The 17,408-nt window shown below is 34.0% G+C and overlaps 1 protein-coding gene across 49 annotated transcripts in view; it reads left to right on the forward strand.

Moving 5' to 3' along the window:
• Positions 1-12,100, forward strand: part of FAM135A (family with sequence similarity 135 member A) — a 123,270-nt gene extending 111,170 nt beyond the window's left edge. For all 49 annotated transcript variants that reach the window (XM_004482922.5, XM_004482928.5, XM_058306975.2 and 46 more), the window contains 2 exons: positions 8,551-8,664; positions 10,659-12,100. In XM_004482922.5, the coding sequence (XP_004482979.1) occupies positions 8,551-8,664; positions 10,659-10,864 (320 nt within the window). In that variant the 3' untranslated portion in view covers positions 10,865-12,100. The remainder of the gene's footprint in view (positions 1-8,550; positions 8,665-10,658) is intronic.
• The last annotated feature ends 5,308 nt before the right edge of the window (positions 12,101-17,408 follow it).

The raw sequence follows: 17,408 nt of genomic DNA on the forward strand, positions 1-17,408 counted from the left end.
CTCTTAAATTTTGGTATTCTCTTTATGCTCTGGTCTCTGACATCTGCTCTTCTCACTTTGTACAGTTTTCTGACAGCATCATTCCACATCCATACCTTCAGCCTTGGTATCTCTCAAATATATATCACAGCTTGGTCCTCTTTGCTTTGATCTAGACTTATGCATCCAGCTACCTACCAAATAGCTTCACTTAGATGTCTCACAGGTTCCTCAAATGCAATGTTCTTAGACACCTCATCTTTCCTCCTCAGATTTACTTCTCTGGATTCCACACCTACAGTGCTACCATCTACCCATCCAGAAACTTTGAATTGCTGTAGACTCCTTTCTCACTCATCCCTTACATCTGAGTTACCAAGTCCTGAAATATTCAGTCTTTTTAGTATCTGATGGAGGCTTCTCTTCCTAATAGATGCTCAATATACACCCAACTGCATGAATGAATGATATTTTCATTATTATTATCAGTATACAGAAGTAGTTTGCATCTTGTATAGTAAGCTCTAAATCTAACCCATAGTTTTGGTTATTGGTAGTTACAAATCTGAAGTTACTTAAACTTGTCAATTTAAGCCTTAGCCTTTTACATCTGTTTTTCCCTTCATTCCCATCACCATATCCTCCGTCCTGCTCTTGAAACATTTGATATGAGCACTGTACAGTATTAGAAAATTGAACATAAGACCACTTCATTTGATTCCTGATTTAGCTTTTTCAGGATTCTGCCTTAAATGTTCTTAATATAAGAAGAGAATGTGGAAATGGTTATTACCCATATTGTTTAATGTCAGTGAAAGAAAAGTTCTATTATAGGTTTGGTTTTATAATTTTGTTTCTAAGAATACAAAGCAATGATGGTAAGTTGCTTACGGCATATGGGGATATATACTTGATTCCTAAAACTACAAGATCACATATTGAGAATAGTTCTTGTGTGAGAAACTGACACTAACTAGAACCATTGTGTGTAGCTGTGGAGTTTGCATACTGTTGCTGATCAGTAATATGCAATATGCATATTATGTAATATGCAAAACTGGATACAAGTATTCCCTGGGGTGCATGTTTTTATATTAAGTTATATAGAATAACATTTAGTTAGCAATAGGAATAATAGCAACATAAAATCAAAATACTAAACAAAGTTTAAAATCTTACTATCCAAATTCCATAATCCATGACCTCTACACATCTGAGCAGATAGTTCTATTATTAAGTTTATAATTATTAATAGAGGTTGAATAAATCTTGTACTTGGTTTATTTCTTAAGGATTCATTTAAAATTTTTGCTTTCAAGTTAGTAATTTATTATTTGCCTAAAAATGCACGGCAAGACTTTACTTTCCCTCTGGTTGTACCAGCCTAACACTGGGTAAGAGCCATGTTTTTAAGGTACACAGGTATTAGTCCTAGCTCAAACACTGGCTCCGTATATGGCCTTGAGCAAGTTTCTTCATCCAAATAATCTTCAGTTTCCTTGTTTGTAAAATGGAAATAATGGTATCCACCTCATAATATTTTTAAAATTGGATTTAATGAAATAACATATGTAAAGCAATTAGCATTCTGTATAGCACACAACTCAATAAATGTTAGACAGTAATAATAACTCTAAATCAAGAGCTGTCTGAACTAAGTACAATTACAGATTATAGAAATTGACTTTCACATAACAATATGTTATTTTAGGGGATTCATTTTAAAACTGAACTCTCTTAGGAATCAGCTCATCTAATCACTATTACTAGCTATAAAAAATTGTCTAGATGGCTTATTAAAATTTTTGTGTTTTAAATTTTCTACCTTGTATGCATTTATGAATTTATTAGTATACATCTGACATGAGTTAATATTCATATTGTTAAAAAAACAGGAGCAATGTTTCCTAATAATCATGATTAATACATTAGTTAACTCTAAAATATAGGAAAAATAATAATAGCTATCACATTCAGTACTTACCATATACCAGGCACCATTTAAGGACATTATACGGATTAGCTCATTTAACCCATATTGCCCCCCATTTTACAGATGAGAACACTGAAGCACAGAGGTTAAGTGACTTGCTTGAGTTCATAAAGCTAATAAGTGGTTATACAGGGTTCAAATGTTGTCATGAAAAACCATTAATGTATATTTTCAAAAACCTTAGAAGCCACTTCTAATTGCAGAGTCAACAAATGCTCATCAGTTGATTTTTAAATTAATATACTATTTTGAACAAGTCTCATATTTTTCTCTAGTCATCTAGTGAATTGTGAAAAATGATAATCAATTCCTAGGAAATTGCTACACTTTTATTCACCAAACAGAGAGATATGTGGGATTCACATCAGGAACATAAGTAAATATAAAACAAAAACATAGAACAAAAGAAATGAACTCTTTACTTAACCAATTTTCCTAATCAGCATGATATTCTTAGGAATTTTTAAACAATCATAAGCCCCAGTGATAATTCCTTTTTTTTCTTTCACTCTGCTAAAGCTGCAAAGCCTTGAATGCTATGATCTGTATATTTTTTTAATATATAGATCAGCCAATTTCCCATTCTTTTGGAAAACCTAAAATAACATATATAAAGCAAGGTCTTTCTCTTTACTTTCTTCCCTTTTTAAAAATTTTATTTAAGCAAATCCTCCCCAGTGGGTCTTCCTTTTGAAACAGTCTTTTTCTTTTCAATATATTATTAGTTAAGCTTTCATTAATTGAAAGTTATTCATTGTTTTAAAATGAAGAAAGTATTTAAAAAACCTAAAATAATTTGTATAGTTCCTAAAGTAATTGAGAAATACTATATTTTTATTAGGTGTGAAATTGCTTTTTATGTAGTTATGGCATTCTAGCATCTCAGCATTGAATATCAAGTGGAAGAAAGAAGAGGAAAGAACTCGAGATATGGAATGAGAAATAAATGTATGTTACATATAGACTAAATAATACCAATGTTGAAGTAGTCAAGATAATAGTACTAGAGCAGAAAAGCGTGATCATGGGCACTCATGCATTCCATAATCAGGGCTCAAAAAATGGCCAAATAGAGTAGGAATCTATTTATTGTTGGCATTTCAAAATCAAATTTTGTTTTAAGATCTTCCTAAAAACATCTTAGAATCTCTTTACCAGCTGTTGAATTCTGACGAATAAAGCATAATGATTAAAGAAGACTCCTGCTGTGCTACTATGGTACAAGATAATCTTTTTTCCAGCAGATTTCAGAGATGTGTAATAATAGGTATCACTTTTGATTTGTAAATAACACCGTTTCTAAAAGTGTGAGAAAGAATATTTTCAAATGTATTTAAAATAAATGAGTAAAAATAAAAATGTTTAGAATATGTCAATTGAAAAGATATAGTTTTTAGTCCAGATTTCTTAACCTCACCATTATTAACGTATTGGATTGGATAATTCTTTGTTGTCCACGACTGTCCTCTATATTGTAGGATGTTCAGCAGCAGTCCTGACCTCTACCCACTAGATTCCAGTAGCCCAACCACCACTACCCCCACATTGTGATAATCAGAAATGTCCCTTAGGGTACAAAATCACTCCCAGTTAACCACTGCCCTAGCCAGTGCCAGAATGTAAACATAAAATTACTCAATGTGAGTTGCTTTAAAACTCTCTAAAATTTTCAGGAAAAAATGAGTGGTCAAAAAGTATCAGGAAAATGAAGATAATTAAGATGGAAATTTACCATTCCTTTCTTCATATATTTCATATTTTAGTTCATAGAAATATTGAAGATTTGCTTTAATCTTATTCTTGGGAATGCTGAAAAGTAATTAAAATACTTAGAAATTTTTCTGAATAAGCCATCTTGTTCTATATATAGGGATATCTTTTTACTTTCCCAAGTTAAAGATGCTTTTGAACAAAGAATAAGCCAGTTCAGAGGCTGAGTGAAGTATCAATCCACAGACTAGTTAACCAGGTAATCTTTCAGCTGGTGGAATCAGTGTAAGTCCAGAGGAGATGAACCTAAATGTAAACTCCAAAAATAAAGGCTTCATACATTTTTATTAACTGGACTTCAACTCAGATGAAGTACTTCAGTAATTCCTTACAGCATTGCAACTCAGGGGCCTACCATGCTACATTTCAAGTTTCTCATCCTTCTAGTCAGCACTAGTAGGCAAGGAATTGAAACCAAAAGAAAATTATTAAAACTCTTGGGATCGAAAAAAAATCACGTTTTATTTAACTAGCTTCATTCTTGGCTGATTTAAAAAGCAAACTTTCCATATAAAAGCACAATATTCATACCAATACATTTTTGTTGAAAAACTATTAAACTCTAATTACTAAATTTAAAATGCGTTTTAAAGTACAGAAACAGAAGAGATATACAAAGTTTTAACCATGAAATACTTAACTAGGTGGTAGTTAAAAGAGTAAGGTATATATATTTGTACAAGCATGAAAAACTATTCTTAAAATACTAAGGGAAAAAGTTGACACAAAAAATGTGTATTACATACTAAAATCCATTTATATTTTAAAAGTAAAAATTTTCAAAAAATTGTGCAATGAATAAAAAGGAGTTTGGAAGGATATACACAATTGCTTTGTCCTTGGTGGATGATGGAAGTGGGCAAGGTGGTAAAGGAGGAATACTTAAAAACTTTTTCTTTAGTTGGGGAAAGCACATGTCACTTATCCAAAACCCTTGAGAAATAGGCATTCTCAATAGCCACTTATGGAATTATTGAAAGAATAACCCGTTAAACAGTCAATCAACGTTTAATATATTGAAGAGCTTACTGTGTATGTCAGACACTAAACACTAATTTTTATTTTTAATTATTTGGAGAGAAATTAGCCAAGTATTTTACATACTTCTTTTTTAATTACAGAACACTAAATATAGTTTAACACCGTCTTTTCCAACCTTTTCAAATCAGGACACACATAACGAATGATTAAATTTTTAAGTACAGTGGGATAAACCATTGTGAGATAAACCAACAAACCAACCAGGTTGTTCCCCAGCGAGGGGTTGTCCTGGGGACTCCAGCTCCCAGCCCTGCCCAGTTACCTGAGAGTGTTAAGGGATTCAATTTCTGGACCCACCCATAACTCCACACACCAATTAGTAAGTTCTCCTTTAACCTGTTGGTTTATTTATATTCAATAACATTAGTTTCCGTACTGCTCTGAAATATACTGGGATAGCATTTTTAGCCCTAAACTAATCAGTTTCCTGATTCCCAGTCCAATGTGTCTTTTCTTCCCACCTGGTTTTATCTTACTTGACTAAGCTCCACTACCACCAAAAGTTAGGACCAGATATTGAAGTTTGAGGCCACTTAACTAAATTGACTGGACCTATAAATATTTGGAAGGCAATATTGATTGTTTTGAGAAATGTATACATTTTATTTTATGCTTTAAAGCTTAATCTGATAGTTTAAACAAATCAAAGATGTGGTCACTGTTTTGATCCCTCCCAGAAATGTGTAACTTAAATTTTAATAATGGATGTGAAATTGTCCAAAAGTTAATAATGAAATTTTTTTAAATTTTTACAATAAATAAATGTAAAACCCTTCTGAAAATTTTAAAATAAATAAAAATTTTAAAATTAGCAACAACAAAAACTTAATCTAAGAGAAGTACATAAGTTTAAGTTTTCAGGAGAGAAGTTAGAAGCAGTGTGACCAATAAATAGGAAAATGTGGTATATTGTACAAGGAGAAGGGACCTGGCAGTGGAAATGGGAAGGAATAGATGTTTTATGGATGAAGCAAGCAAAACTTGATTTTTTTAGATATGGGGGAATTAGAGAGAAATTAAAGATGACCAATAGTTCTTATTTTACTAGAATGATGATAGACTAATTCTAAATGAAAAGTGAATTTTGTGTTAGGAGTGGTGAACAAAGTTTCATGTCAGGTTATCTGGTAAAAGAACCTGTCCAGAGTTCAGAGATGTACTTACTGGGTGCAATGGATGTCTCACGATGATGGGAGAGAGTGTTGCTGTGGGGGGAGTGGGGGGTGGGGGCGGTGGGGTTGATTGGGACCTCGTATTTTTTGAATGTAATTCGTAAAAATAAATAATTTTAATTAAAATAAATAAATAAATAAATAAATAAAAAAGAACCTGTCCAGAAATTCAAAGTTGGCGATCAAGATATAAAATGATAGTTGAAAGCAGAGATATATTTCTCTAAAGGAAAAATTATCATATGTGTCTAGATAAAAGGTTAAGTTTTTTCTTTCCCAAAATTATCCCTTAGAAAAGAAGAAGTTGCCATATATTCAGGTTGCTTACAAAATCACTGATACCAGTAATCTTTGCATTACTTTATTTTGAATTGTTTGGAGAAGACAAGTTGTCTTGAAATAACCATTGGTTTCTGGATGTACATGCAGGCTACTGGCAGCTTTGGTAAAAATTTGGTCAAATAAGATGACTGAGAATTGATCATTAGATTGTTAGCAACATTGAGGTTATTGGTGAGCTTGAAAGTACAGTTTCTACAGAGTAATGAAGAAAGCCCTTTAAGAGTGGGTTCAATAGAGTGGAAGAAAAGGAAGAGAAGGCAGATCATATAGAGAACTCTGGGAGAATTCTGCAATTAAGTATTGCCAAGAAATGGGATGGTCGTTGCAGAGGTGTGTAGGGTTGAGGGACAGTTTTGTTAATTTTTTTTTTTTTTAAGGTGGAAGACAAAGTATTTTTGTATTCTGATAAAGAATGATCTGTACAAAAATGAAAATTAATGATTGTGGAGAGAGAGAGAGCACAACTACCAGAGTCATCTCTTTTAAATACGCAGAAGGACTTGGGAACTAGTGTACAAGTGAAAGGACTGACCTTAAATGGGATCATAAGCAGTTAGTTCATCAGTAGAAACAACAAGGGAAGGTAGCATATGAAGGTACAGATATGGTAGGTTGGTATGTGTTAAGGTGAGAGTATGTGGAAGTTGTCTCCTGACTCTTCTGCATTCTTAGAGAAATAGGACACAAGGTCATAAGTTAAGAATGAAGAGGGTGTAGAAGGTACTGGTGATTTGAAGGAAAATCAATTAGAAAAGTATAAAAATGAATGTTGAGAAAGGCTTCCACACACTGTGTGGTGTACACATCCAAGAACTATTAATATTTTTTACAAAGTGTGATTTCAAATATATAAGTGCAAATGAATGAATTCTTTTAGACATTTGAGTATTTCATTTATAACCCTGAAAGTTTATATCAAATTGCCACCAAGTATTATTATATCTTCTAATTGAGAAAAAAGAGAAGATGCCCTTATGTTTGTTATAGATACTATTTACAGAAGAGATAAGGATTCAATGTGGAGGAAGTTGATAGTTTATGAGTTAGAATTGGTAAGAATAGACATTGAGTAGTAAAATTGTTGAGTATGTATTTCACATGGAAGGGATTTGTACCTTAGTTCCATTATTTCTGTTAACAGTGTTAAGCTCAGTTTTTATAACATACTTTACATTTATGTCAGATTCTTTCAAAGGTAATTGCTATATTTACCTAAGAGCAAATACATTAAGGTAATATTTATTAAGTACTAATCATCCATCTTCAGGAACTTGAAAATGAGGTGCTATGTATGGGTTGCACTCTCAAGATTATGGTTCTTAAATTCCAGGGGTGAAAAGGAGCTTCTACAAAGCCTTCCTATATTCTGGACCCACAGCAGTCCCCACAATTGTCTAAGTGGACACTAAAGTGACAAAATTTTACTCTGGAATGTTCCAGAATAAAAATTCCAGACACTACATTCCAGTGTTAATGCATTACTATTGATTTGTATCTTATTGATTAGTCATGCCATTTTTTTAATTAACTGATTTAGTCAAATAGTAATTAAGAGCATTACTAGTATTAATGAGGTCAAGAATATGTTTTCAGTACTTATATAAGTTAGAACATGGTTTCAGTGGTTATACGAACTGGTTAACAAAGTACTCCAACATCACAAGCCCTAAATTCAACTAGTTGTTTACCGCCCCCACCACCACCAAAAAAGTTATTAAGGAACCTTACAAACAGGTGGGTGTAATGAACCTATTATTGTTATGACTGGCAATATCATCCTCAAGTAAACAGAAAATATAAATATCATTAGACAAAAGTCAAGTGAAAACTTAAGCTTTCAATGATTTTATATAGGGTGTTCTGTTTGTTTTTTATGAAAGGTGTAATTTTCTTTGAGAAATATTCCTAAATATTGAGGGGCACTCTTTGGGAGGTAAGAATTTCCTAAAATGCTTTCTCAGGAACCTTAGTTCATCATGCCTAATTTCTGGCTCCTCACATCACCACATTATGGTCCTTGTTTTCCTTCCATGCAAACATTTCTCCTATCAGCACAAAGACCGCATCCAATAAAGATGTTTTTGTAGGGAATATGTAGAAATTGGGAGAAAGATTTTATCACGTATTTAAAAAGCATAAAATTAGTATTGCTGAGGAAATAAGTTTATTTTTTCCAAATTGATAACAATGTAAGTAATTGTTTTATATCTAGTTAATTATTGCATAATAATTACCTCTATTTTCTTTTCACAGGGCTTCATTACTTCAAAAATGTTGTGCTGGTGGGATCTCTGCAGGATCGCTATGTTCCTTATCACTCTGCCCGTATAGAGATGTGTAAAACAGCTTTAAAGGACAAACAGTCAGGTAACAAAGTAAATTAGAAATATTTCAGAGAGTTATATCTATACATGAACTGTTCCCCCAAATTAATCTCTCTCCTATTCTCACCCTTCTCTTTCCTTTTATTTTCCACCCACCGATATTAACAGTTAGCCTTCCTCCATTTTTCTTTCTCTGCTGCCATGTCAGATGTCTTTCCCAACAGACAGTAGTTTTTCTTATGAAAGAGTTCTTTTTTCTAACTACAATTGCTTCTCCCTTTTGCTGCCTCAAAAGTAGTCTGTTCTTAGGGATGCTGTGGCTCAGTGGTGAGTACCGGCTTCCCACATAGGAGGTCCAGGGTTCAATCCCTGGCCCTGGTATCTTAAAAAAAAAAAAAAGGCAGTTTTATCTTAAAGAGCTGAAGTAGCTTAAGTGATTGAGCACCTCTCTTCCACATGGGAGGTCCCAGGTTCAGTTCCCAGTGCCTCAAAAAGAGAAGACAAGCAGACACAGAGAGCACATAACCAATGGACACAGAGAACAGATACCGAGCACAATGAGTCAGGGAGGGAATAAATAAATAAACCTTGAGAAAAAAAAAGTAGTCTATTCTTGGATTTCCTCAGGATTAATTGAATTGGTGATTGTGTAATGGTCATGTTGCATGTTCTATACCCCACTTTTTGTCAAAGATGGCAGCGAGAGCTTGCCCCTTTTTACTGGTAGTGAGCGATGAAAGTTTCATTTATTCTTTTGCCATTTGTGAGTAACAAAAAAATTTAAATCATAAATATTTGGAACCAGAAGGAGAGTCATGTCCTATTTGCTCATTTTATAGCTGAGGCCCAGAAATGTTAAGTGGCTTATCCAAAGTCACTGCTAGTTATTTTTAGAATTAGAACAAGGACCTGGGTCTCCTACCTCCCAGTATTGCTTCTGATCCTTTTTTGGAATGAGATTAATTTTAAACAAACTCTTGAACCTTTACTTTTTCCAGATTGTAACTGTGGGTAGCTCCTTAAGGTAGGGACTCCCCTATATACATTTGTACAGGCACTGTCTGGTAAACATATTTTGAAAGTAGCATGGAACCACTGAAACTCAAGCAGATGTGGGAGTAAAATGTTTTCATGAATCTATGTGATACTAATATTTCTCTAATTGTACTTCTGTTTATTAGTCCCTTCTTATATTTCTGAGAGCTACATCTTACCTCTCCTCTGAAATTTAATACATACATCCCTATCTAAAATTCACAGACTCAATAGATATATTTTAGCACTCATTTTTAGTACATATAATAGTCTATACCATATATATTATAATTTAGTAATATATAGTAATATAAGCATTAAAAAACATTGTTTTACCCCTTTTAAAGCAGTTTTTATGTTTATGTTTGGGAATATCTAATATTCTCTTTTAAGTTTAGCATAATCTCATTAAACCCATTTTAAGAATTAACCAAAAAGAGGGAAAGAGGAATGCAACTTTGAATTAAAAGCAGAACCAAACATTGAATAAACCTAAAACATTCTGTTTGTTCTTTGAGCCAAACTCACAATGTTTTCCTAACTGTAGGAAGGTGTTTATTGTTTCTCAATTATCTGGAAATGTTGACTGCTATGGAAACATTTCTAAAGTACTTACTCTAAAGTTTTTTATTTTGCCTTATCAAAATGCCTCACCACAGTCAAATTATTTTCATAGTGGTTTAACAGTTACAAGAGACCTAATGTCAAAGATTCTTTCCTTTGTTATATGCGTTGTTTGAATTAAAAATATCAAATAGACAAGAAAAATGTAAAATAAAGTTGTTGTTTTTATTGACTGGGTAATAAAATAATGTGATTACTTATATTGTCCATAAAAATATTTTCCAACTCTCAAAAATGAAAGAGAACTTGCTAAAAGATGTTTTCTGCTTTAAATAGAAATAATGTAACTAATCTTAATAAATTGTAAAAAAGTGGGCATAGAATTTTCTTCAATTTACTCACGTGAACTAATTTCCCTTTTTTCTATTTGTTTCATAGGACAGATCTATTCAGAAATGATCCATAACTTGCTCCGCCCAGTTCTGCAAAGCAAGGATTGTAACTTGGTTCGATATAATGTCATCAATGCATTGCCCAATACAGCTGATTCACTGATTGGGAGAGCTGCACATATAGCTGTTCTTGATTCTGAAATATTTTTAGAGAAATTTTTTCTGGTTGCTGCCCTTAAATATTTCCAATAGGATAAAAGCATTGTTAAAGACTTGGCAATTACCTCATTCAACAGTGATTCAAATAATGTATGATACTAAACTGTAGATGCTGATAAGTTCTAAGAAATATTTATACCTTTTTTTATATGGAAGATAATTTGTATCATCCATGATATAAACATCAACTTTACTTTCTAGGTAATGTGGTTGTGCAATATTTTTTTGATTTTATCTTTTTACTTTTCTATTACTTTTTCATATATTTTGCTACCTAAGTATTCCAGTGAAACTTTAAGACCATATGTACATGTGATTGTTTATTATTGGCTTTCCACAATCCTTACATTGGACTACATTATATTAGAGGACATTATTGCTAGAATAGCATGGGATTTTAAATTTTCTAATATTGGGTACTATTTAGTTAATTATAAATTTTACTTTTAGCATTTTACTATGTTTTAACTGGAAATAAACTTATGGCTGCTAAAATATATTTTTTGAAATCAACTTCTGTAGCCCTATAACCTATACCATATGATCAAACCAGGTAGTTCATATATGACAATGTTATAAAACTTTTCTATTAAGTCATTATTGTTGCTATTAAACATGTGTCATGTGTCATGCCTCTTAAAATATATTTTCTACTGGTGGTGTCAACATTAATTCTCATTGACTTTTTTTACTGGAACTTTTCACATTCACATTAGCAGCTTATAAAGATATTTGAATGTTGAATGACCTCTGCCTTGATTTCATTGGAATTTTGCTAAATTTAGTAATGTTGCTTGAACTTTCTGACTACATTTCTTTAACTGTTTTCATGGATTTCCTTGTATGTACATAAAATAATGTTGACATTTCTGAAATAGTTTTATGAATTTAGATAATTTTTAAATATTAAAATTTATTGAACAAAGAGTAATGTAAATAAAATAGTTCATGTTTAAAATAGAACAAAATAATTAACTTTACATGTTTGGTGTTACAGAAGCAAATGTTTTTGATATATGGAGATGTTAAGTCTTCTGACTTTACTAAAGGTGCTGAATAGCATTAAATTCACTATTTTTTTTTCCTCTTCTACTTGTGAGAATAATAATGCATTAAGGGTATATATGGATGTTCTGTTTGCATTCACCAATTGTGATGGACAAAAGATTTATGTATGTATGTATTGTATAACTGATGCATGTTTTAGTATTGTGTTATTGCTCTGGTGTTAATAAATTAACAGATGAATATCTGGAGGAGCAGCTAAAACACTTGCAATCCTTTGCATATTTTCAGAATATTAGGGAGTCTATAATTTAATATATAATTCATATATATCAATTAACTATAGGCCAGCATGATCGTGTAACTTACTGCCTATGTATTTTCATTCCTTGCATCTTTGATATATTTCTCATAGTTGATAGATGTTTTACTGATTGCACTCAGTAATTCTTTAAAGTTACTCACAAGTTCTATAAATTGGCTAAGCAATTATATTCCAGTTGCACTTTAATTATAAAATGTAATTATATGCATTACCCACTATGTATTTTTGCCATACACAGTTTTCCTCTTCACATACCAGGGCCCTGACTTTGAAATATCATGCTTATTCTAAATTTGGATAATCTTCCAGATTTATCAAAAGACTCATTCTTACTCATAATCATATATATATAGTATTTGAAGGTAAATTGCCTTTATTATAGTTGGTTAATTGTTTTAATAAGGTTTTAAAAGCTTTAATATGGTTTTAAAAGTACATTAGTAAAATAATGAATCAAATTAAATTTTTTTAAAAAACTTTTAAAGCACATCAGTGATCATGGTTTAAAATCTAACAGATTTAACTTCTTGTTTACCAGAGAAATCATTGTACGATATCACATCCAAATTCTGGTGAGCTGGAAGGGAAAATAATTATCTGAAACAGTATAATTGACTCATAGAGAATGAATGTTTTCATTTGCCAAACTGTTATAACAAATACCATATAATAGGGTGGCTTAAACAGTTTTTTGGCTCACAGTTTCACAGGCCAGAGGTCCAAAATCAGGGTGTCAACACAGCCATGCTTTCTCCCCAAAGTTATAGCATTCTGGTGCTAGCTTGCCACAATCCTTGGCGTTCCTTGCTTTGCATCAATGGCTATGTCCTTGATCTATGTTTTTTTCTTCCAGTTTCCAGCTTCTATTGCTTCTCGGCCTTTTGGCTAAGATCAGGTATAGTATGTGCAGTTTCCAGCTTCTGGCTCCTGTGGCTATGACTGAATTTCCTCTCTTAATGCTTCCATTTATAATACAGATTAAGGCCTGCCCTCATTCAATTGGCTACCACTAAATAGGCTCTTAGAAGATCCTATTCACAAATGAGTCTGCCCCTTAGTTATAATACAACTTCACAGGGCCCTGTTTACAAATGAGCTCACACTCAAAGGAATTCAATTAAGAGTATGCCTTTATTGGGGTACATAGTTCAATCTACCACAGTGAATGTCAGTGAAATATAGACCAGTAAATGTTGGTTGCAAACAAAATTAAGGAGAAAAAAACTTTCTTGGAAGAAAGGTAGCTCACAGAATTGATGGAAAGACTTAAGAGCCAGGTTTGGAAAACAGAAATTAAAGGAAGCTAGAAGATCAAAATCATAGCCAATATCAACCTCAAGAATAGCTGGAAGCTTGTGTATACTTCTGCTGGCAGTGATGCCTCTGGAAACTAGATTCTGAACAGTGTGCTTATTTATATCACTAACTCCAGATTCAAAGTCTGATAGGAATATCCAACTGACGAAGTTTAGTCTTGTGCCAACACTCAAACTGTCAGGCATCAGAGACAGCAAGTATATCTGACCTTTTCAGCTTCCTCACTGGGAGGTGGGACCATTGCTCCTATCAAGATTCACCAAACTTATGAAATGGGTTTGATAACTGAGAAGCAAGTATAAAAATATTTCAGAGGTCTAATATATAGTCCATCTCTTTGGCTTTCCAACATCTACATACATATTTACACATTTAAAATGCTTCCTTCTAAGCAACCCAAGTGTCCAGCAATGGCTAATGAGTAAACAAAATGTGGTATATACATCCACTGGAGTATTATTCAACCATAAGAAACAATGACATTCTGATACATGGTACAACATGGATGAATTATGAGCACATGTTGAGTGAAGCAAGCCAGGTACAAAGGGACAAATATTGTAGGATCTCACTTATATGAAATAGAATATGCAAAGTCATAGAGATAAAAAGTAGATGATAGGTTACTGGGGCAGAAGTGGGGAATGGGAAGTTAGTGTTTAATGGATACACAGTTTCTGTTTGGGGTAATGGAAAAGTTTTGGTAATAGGTGGTGGTGATGGAAGCACAATATTGTGAATGTATTTAATACCAGTGAACTGTATACTTGAAAATGTTAAAATGTTAAAATAGGAAACTTTATGTTGTATATATGTTACCCCAATACTTTTTTAAATGCTCTAAGGCAGTAAAATCTGAATGTTTAAGCAATTTAAAAATGCTTATTCATACGCATTTTTAAATAAAGTCCTAAGTAATAGAAGGAAGCACATAATCAGCTTTAAAAAAAAAAAAAAGCTTCTTCCTAACATAATGCAACTTTCCCTCATCCAACTTCAAGTCTAGGATCCCTGTGTTATGTTCAATTCTCCACAGGTTCTATAATCATCTTGTCTTAATAGTTGGCAATCTGTAGACAAAATTGTGGCCGCCACCACCATATTGGTATAATATAGGAAAATTAGTATAATATTATACTATATTGGTATAATATAAGAAAGAAAATGAAAAATATATAAACATGCATGACCCAGTGAGGAAGAAAATATAGCTGAAGGAGTGCTTTGCAAACTTCTGCGGTATCACCTGGGCTACTTGATAAAAAATTCCAGGGCCCCATTCCAGACCAACTCAATCTCCAAGATAGGGTGCAGGTGGCAGCATGTTTTATGCAGAGACTTCTTTTGATAAGAATCACCTGTGGTAAATACAGCCTTCAGTTCTACCAGTGGTCATGAGTCTAGACAGCTCATGATTTCTCACCTCTGCCACCATTCACTGTTTCTTTTGCCTTCTACCAGTAATTCAGCTTGTTCAATTTTAGCTACTCAGTGACCAAAGGATCTGGAAGATCTGATGCTTGGGTATCTTGCCTATATGTAGTTAGTCTGCTTAATTTTTATAATTTAGCATTGTATTGTAAGGAGGTATTCCATAAGATCCCTGAGTAGCCATACTCCTCTCTACCCCTTTTGCCCCATGGTAGTCAGGGCCAGTTGCTCCAGCAAGCACGATAACCGTGTTTTAATCTCCTTACTTAGAGGAATGAAAATGGCCAGGTGGCAGTCTCAGTGTCCAGTTTGGGAAAAATGTTTCCCTATGGAACAACTCTGGATTCAAAAATTGTTACATCAACAGAATCTGAAATGAAGATGGATGGCAAGAGTTGTGAAGTGTCTGAGATTTTATCCTACTTGTAAGTTATCCTACTTCCAGCCAGTTTCATGAATACTGAGAGGAGACTGTACAGTCACAGATGAGACTATGTTACAACAAAAGTGGTAGCCAGTGTGTCAACATGTTTGCACCAGTTCCTGGAAACCCAATTCCAATAATGTGATACAGAGGGTCAGATAACACCTTTATACCCAGTGGCCTGCATTACAGGAGAAGAACCCAGGGCCAAGGGACCACCAGTTTTTTAGCAAACAGCAAACAATCCAGTCCCACACCCCCAGGGGACCTGCAGTTGAATGGTCATGCTGTGGTTGACTTGACCTACTAAGCTGCTGTGGCAGTTTGAGATTTTATGAATCCCAAAAAGAGAAATATTGGTTGTAAATTAATCTATGCCTGTGGGTATGATGTGATACCCTTTGATTGCATTAAATTCCATTGGGGTTGCCTTTGATTAGATTATCCGTTAAGATTGCTTTTAAGGCTTTTTGATTTGACCACATTAGTAAGGCGAGACTCAGGTTGAGTCCCCACTCCCTTGGTGGGTCTAATATAAACAGACTCACACAGGCACAAGAAGAGAGAGCGCTGTCATTTTTGATCCCAGCATGTGACAGGAGAAGGTTCAAACTGCTGAGGCCCCAGGAAGAGAGGATCCATTTTGCCTGATAGCTTACAACCGAAATTGGGAATAGAGCAGGATGGCTGAGACTCACAGAATGCCTGGAAAGAAACGCCTCCTGCCAGGAGAGAGAAGAAACCCTAAGAGACAAGCCCTATGCCAGCTTGCAGCTGAAATCAAGAGGAAAGCAGAGCAGCTGAACCTGAGAGGAAACCCAGAGGGTAAGGCTGAAACCTCGCAGATATTGAAGGTCATCTAGCTTCACCACGTGGCAACCCAAAGGGTTCAACAATAGCTGACTTTGGTGAGAAAGCATCTCTGCTGATGCCTTGATTTGGCCCTGGAAGTATAAGCTTTTACTCCAAAATAAATTCCCATTATAAAAGCCACCAGATTAACAGATTTCTGGTACTTTGCATCGGCACACCTTTGATGGACTAAAACATTTGCCTATCTGACCAACTACAGAAATCAGGAGATGGACAAGCCTTGCAATCTGGCATACTCAGCAATAACATGCTGGTATGCCCAAAGTCTGTGCTCAGAGCAGGTTGTCTCTCTTCACAAGGGAGCAAAAATTTTTTACTGTGTGTCAGATGTGTTAGTGAGGCATCAATCCCTCTTATACTCTTTGGACTGTATAATACTGACAACAGAGAAATATCAATACTGTTAGCTCATTTGTAGCATATGCCAAATCCTATAGGATAGCATCCCAGAGTATTTTCTTGCCTGGTTCCAAAACTACACCTTCAATAGGCTGTCCATCATTCTATGAGACCAGTTGCTTCAGGATGATGGAGTACATGATAACATGATAAGACTGATGAATCCCACAGACATCAATCCACTGCTTTACATCAAATAAGAAAGTGAGTTCTTTGATAAAAAGCAATGCTGTGTGAGATACTTGTGTAAAGTATATGGAGTATAAGGTATTCAGTAAGCCGACGGATGTAAGTATGTAAGAGATTAGAATGTAAGAGAATCATAAATGAGAGAAAGCAATCCAAATCCAGAATAATTTCTATTCCTGTAAGAACAAATTGTTACCTCCTTCATGACAGAAAGAGTCCATTATAATCAATCAGGTTATTTAAGTGAGGGTGGGCCTTGAATGATCCACACCTTCTAGAATTCATGCTCTTGTGTAATCTCCCTTTATATGTGGACTGGATTTACTGACTTGCTTCTAATGAATAGAATACAGCAAAAGTTGATGGGATGTCACAAGGTTAGATTACCAAAAGACTGGCTTCCATTTTGTGTGCATTTCTCTTGCTTGCTCATTCATTTCTGTGGAAAGACAGCTGCCATGTTGTAAGCTGATCTTTGGAGAAACCCGTGTAGCATGGAATGAGGGAGGTCTCCTGCCCAAAAGACTTTGAGGAACTAAATCCTGCCAATAATCACATTAGTGAGGTTGGAAACAATCCTCTTGTCACTCCTTCATATGAAACTGAATCATATG

Source organism: Dasypus novemcinctus, chromosome 11 (genome assembly GCF_030445035.2).
Source record: "Dasypus novemcinctus isolate mDasNov1 chromosome 11, mDasNov1.1.hap2, whole genome shotgun sequence".
Lineage (NCBI taxonomy): Eukaryota > Metazoa > Chordata > Mammalia > Cingulata > Dasypodidae > Dasypus > Dasypus novemcinctus.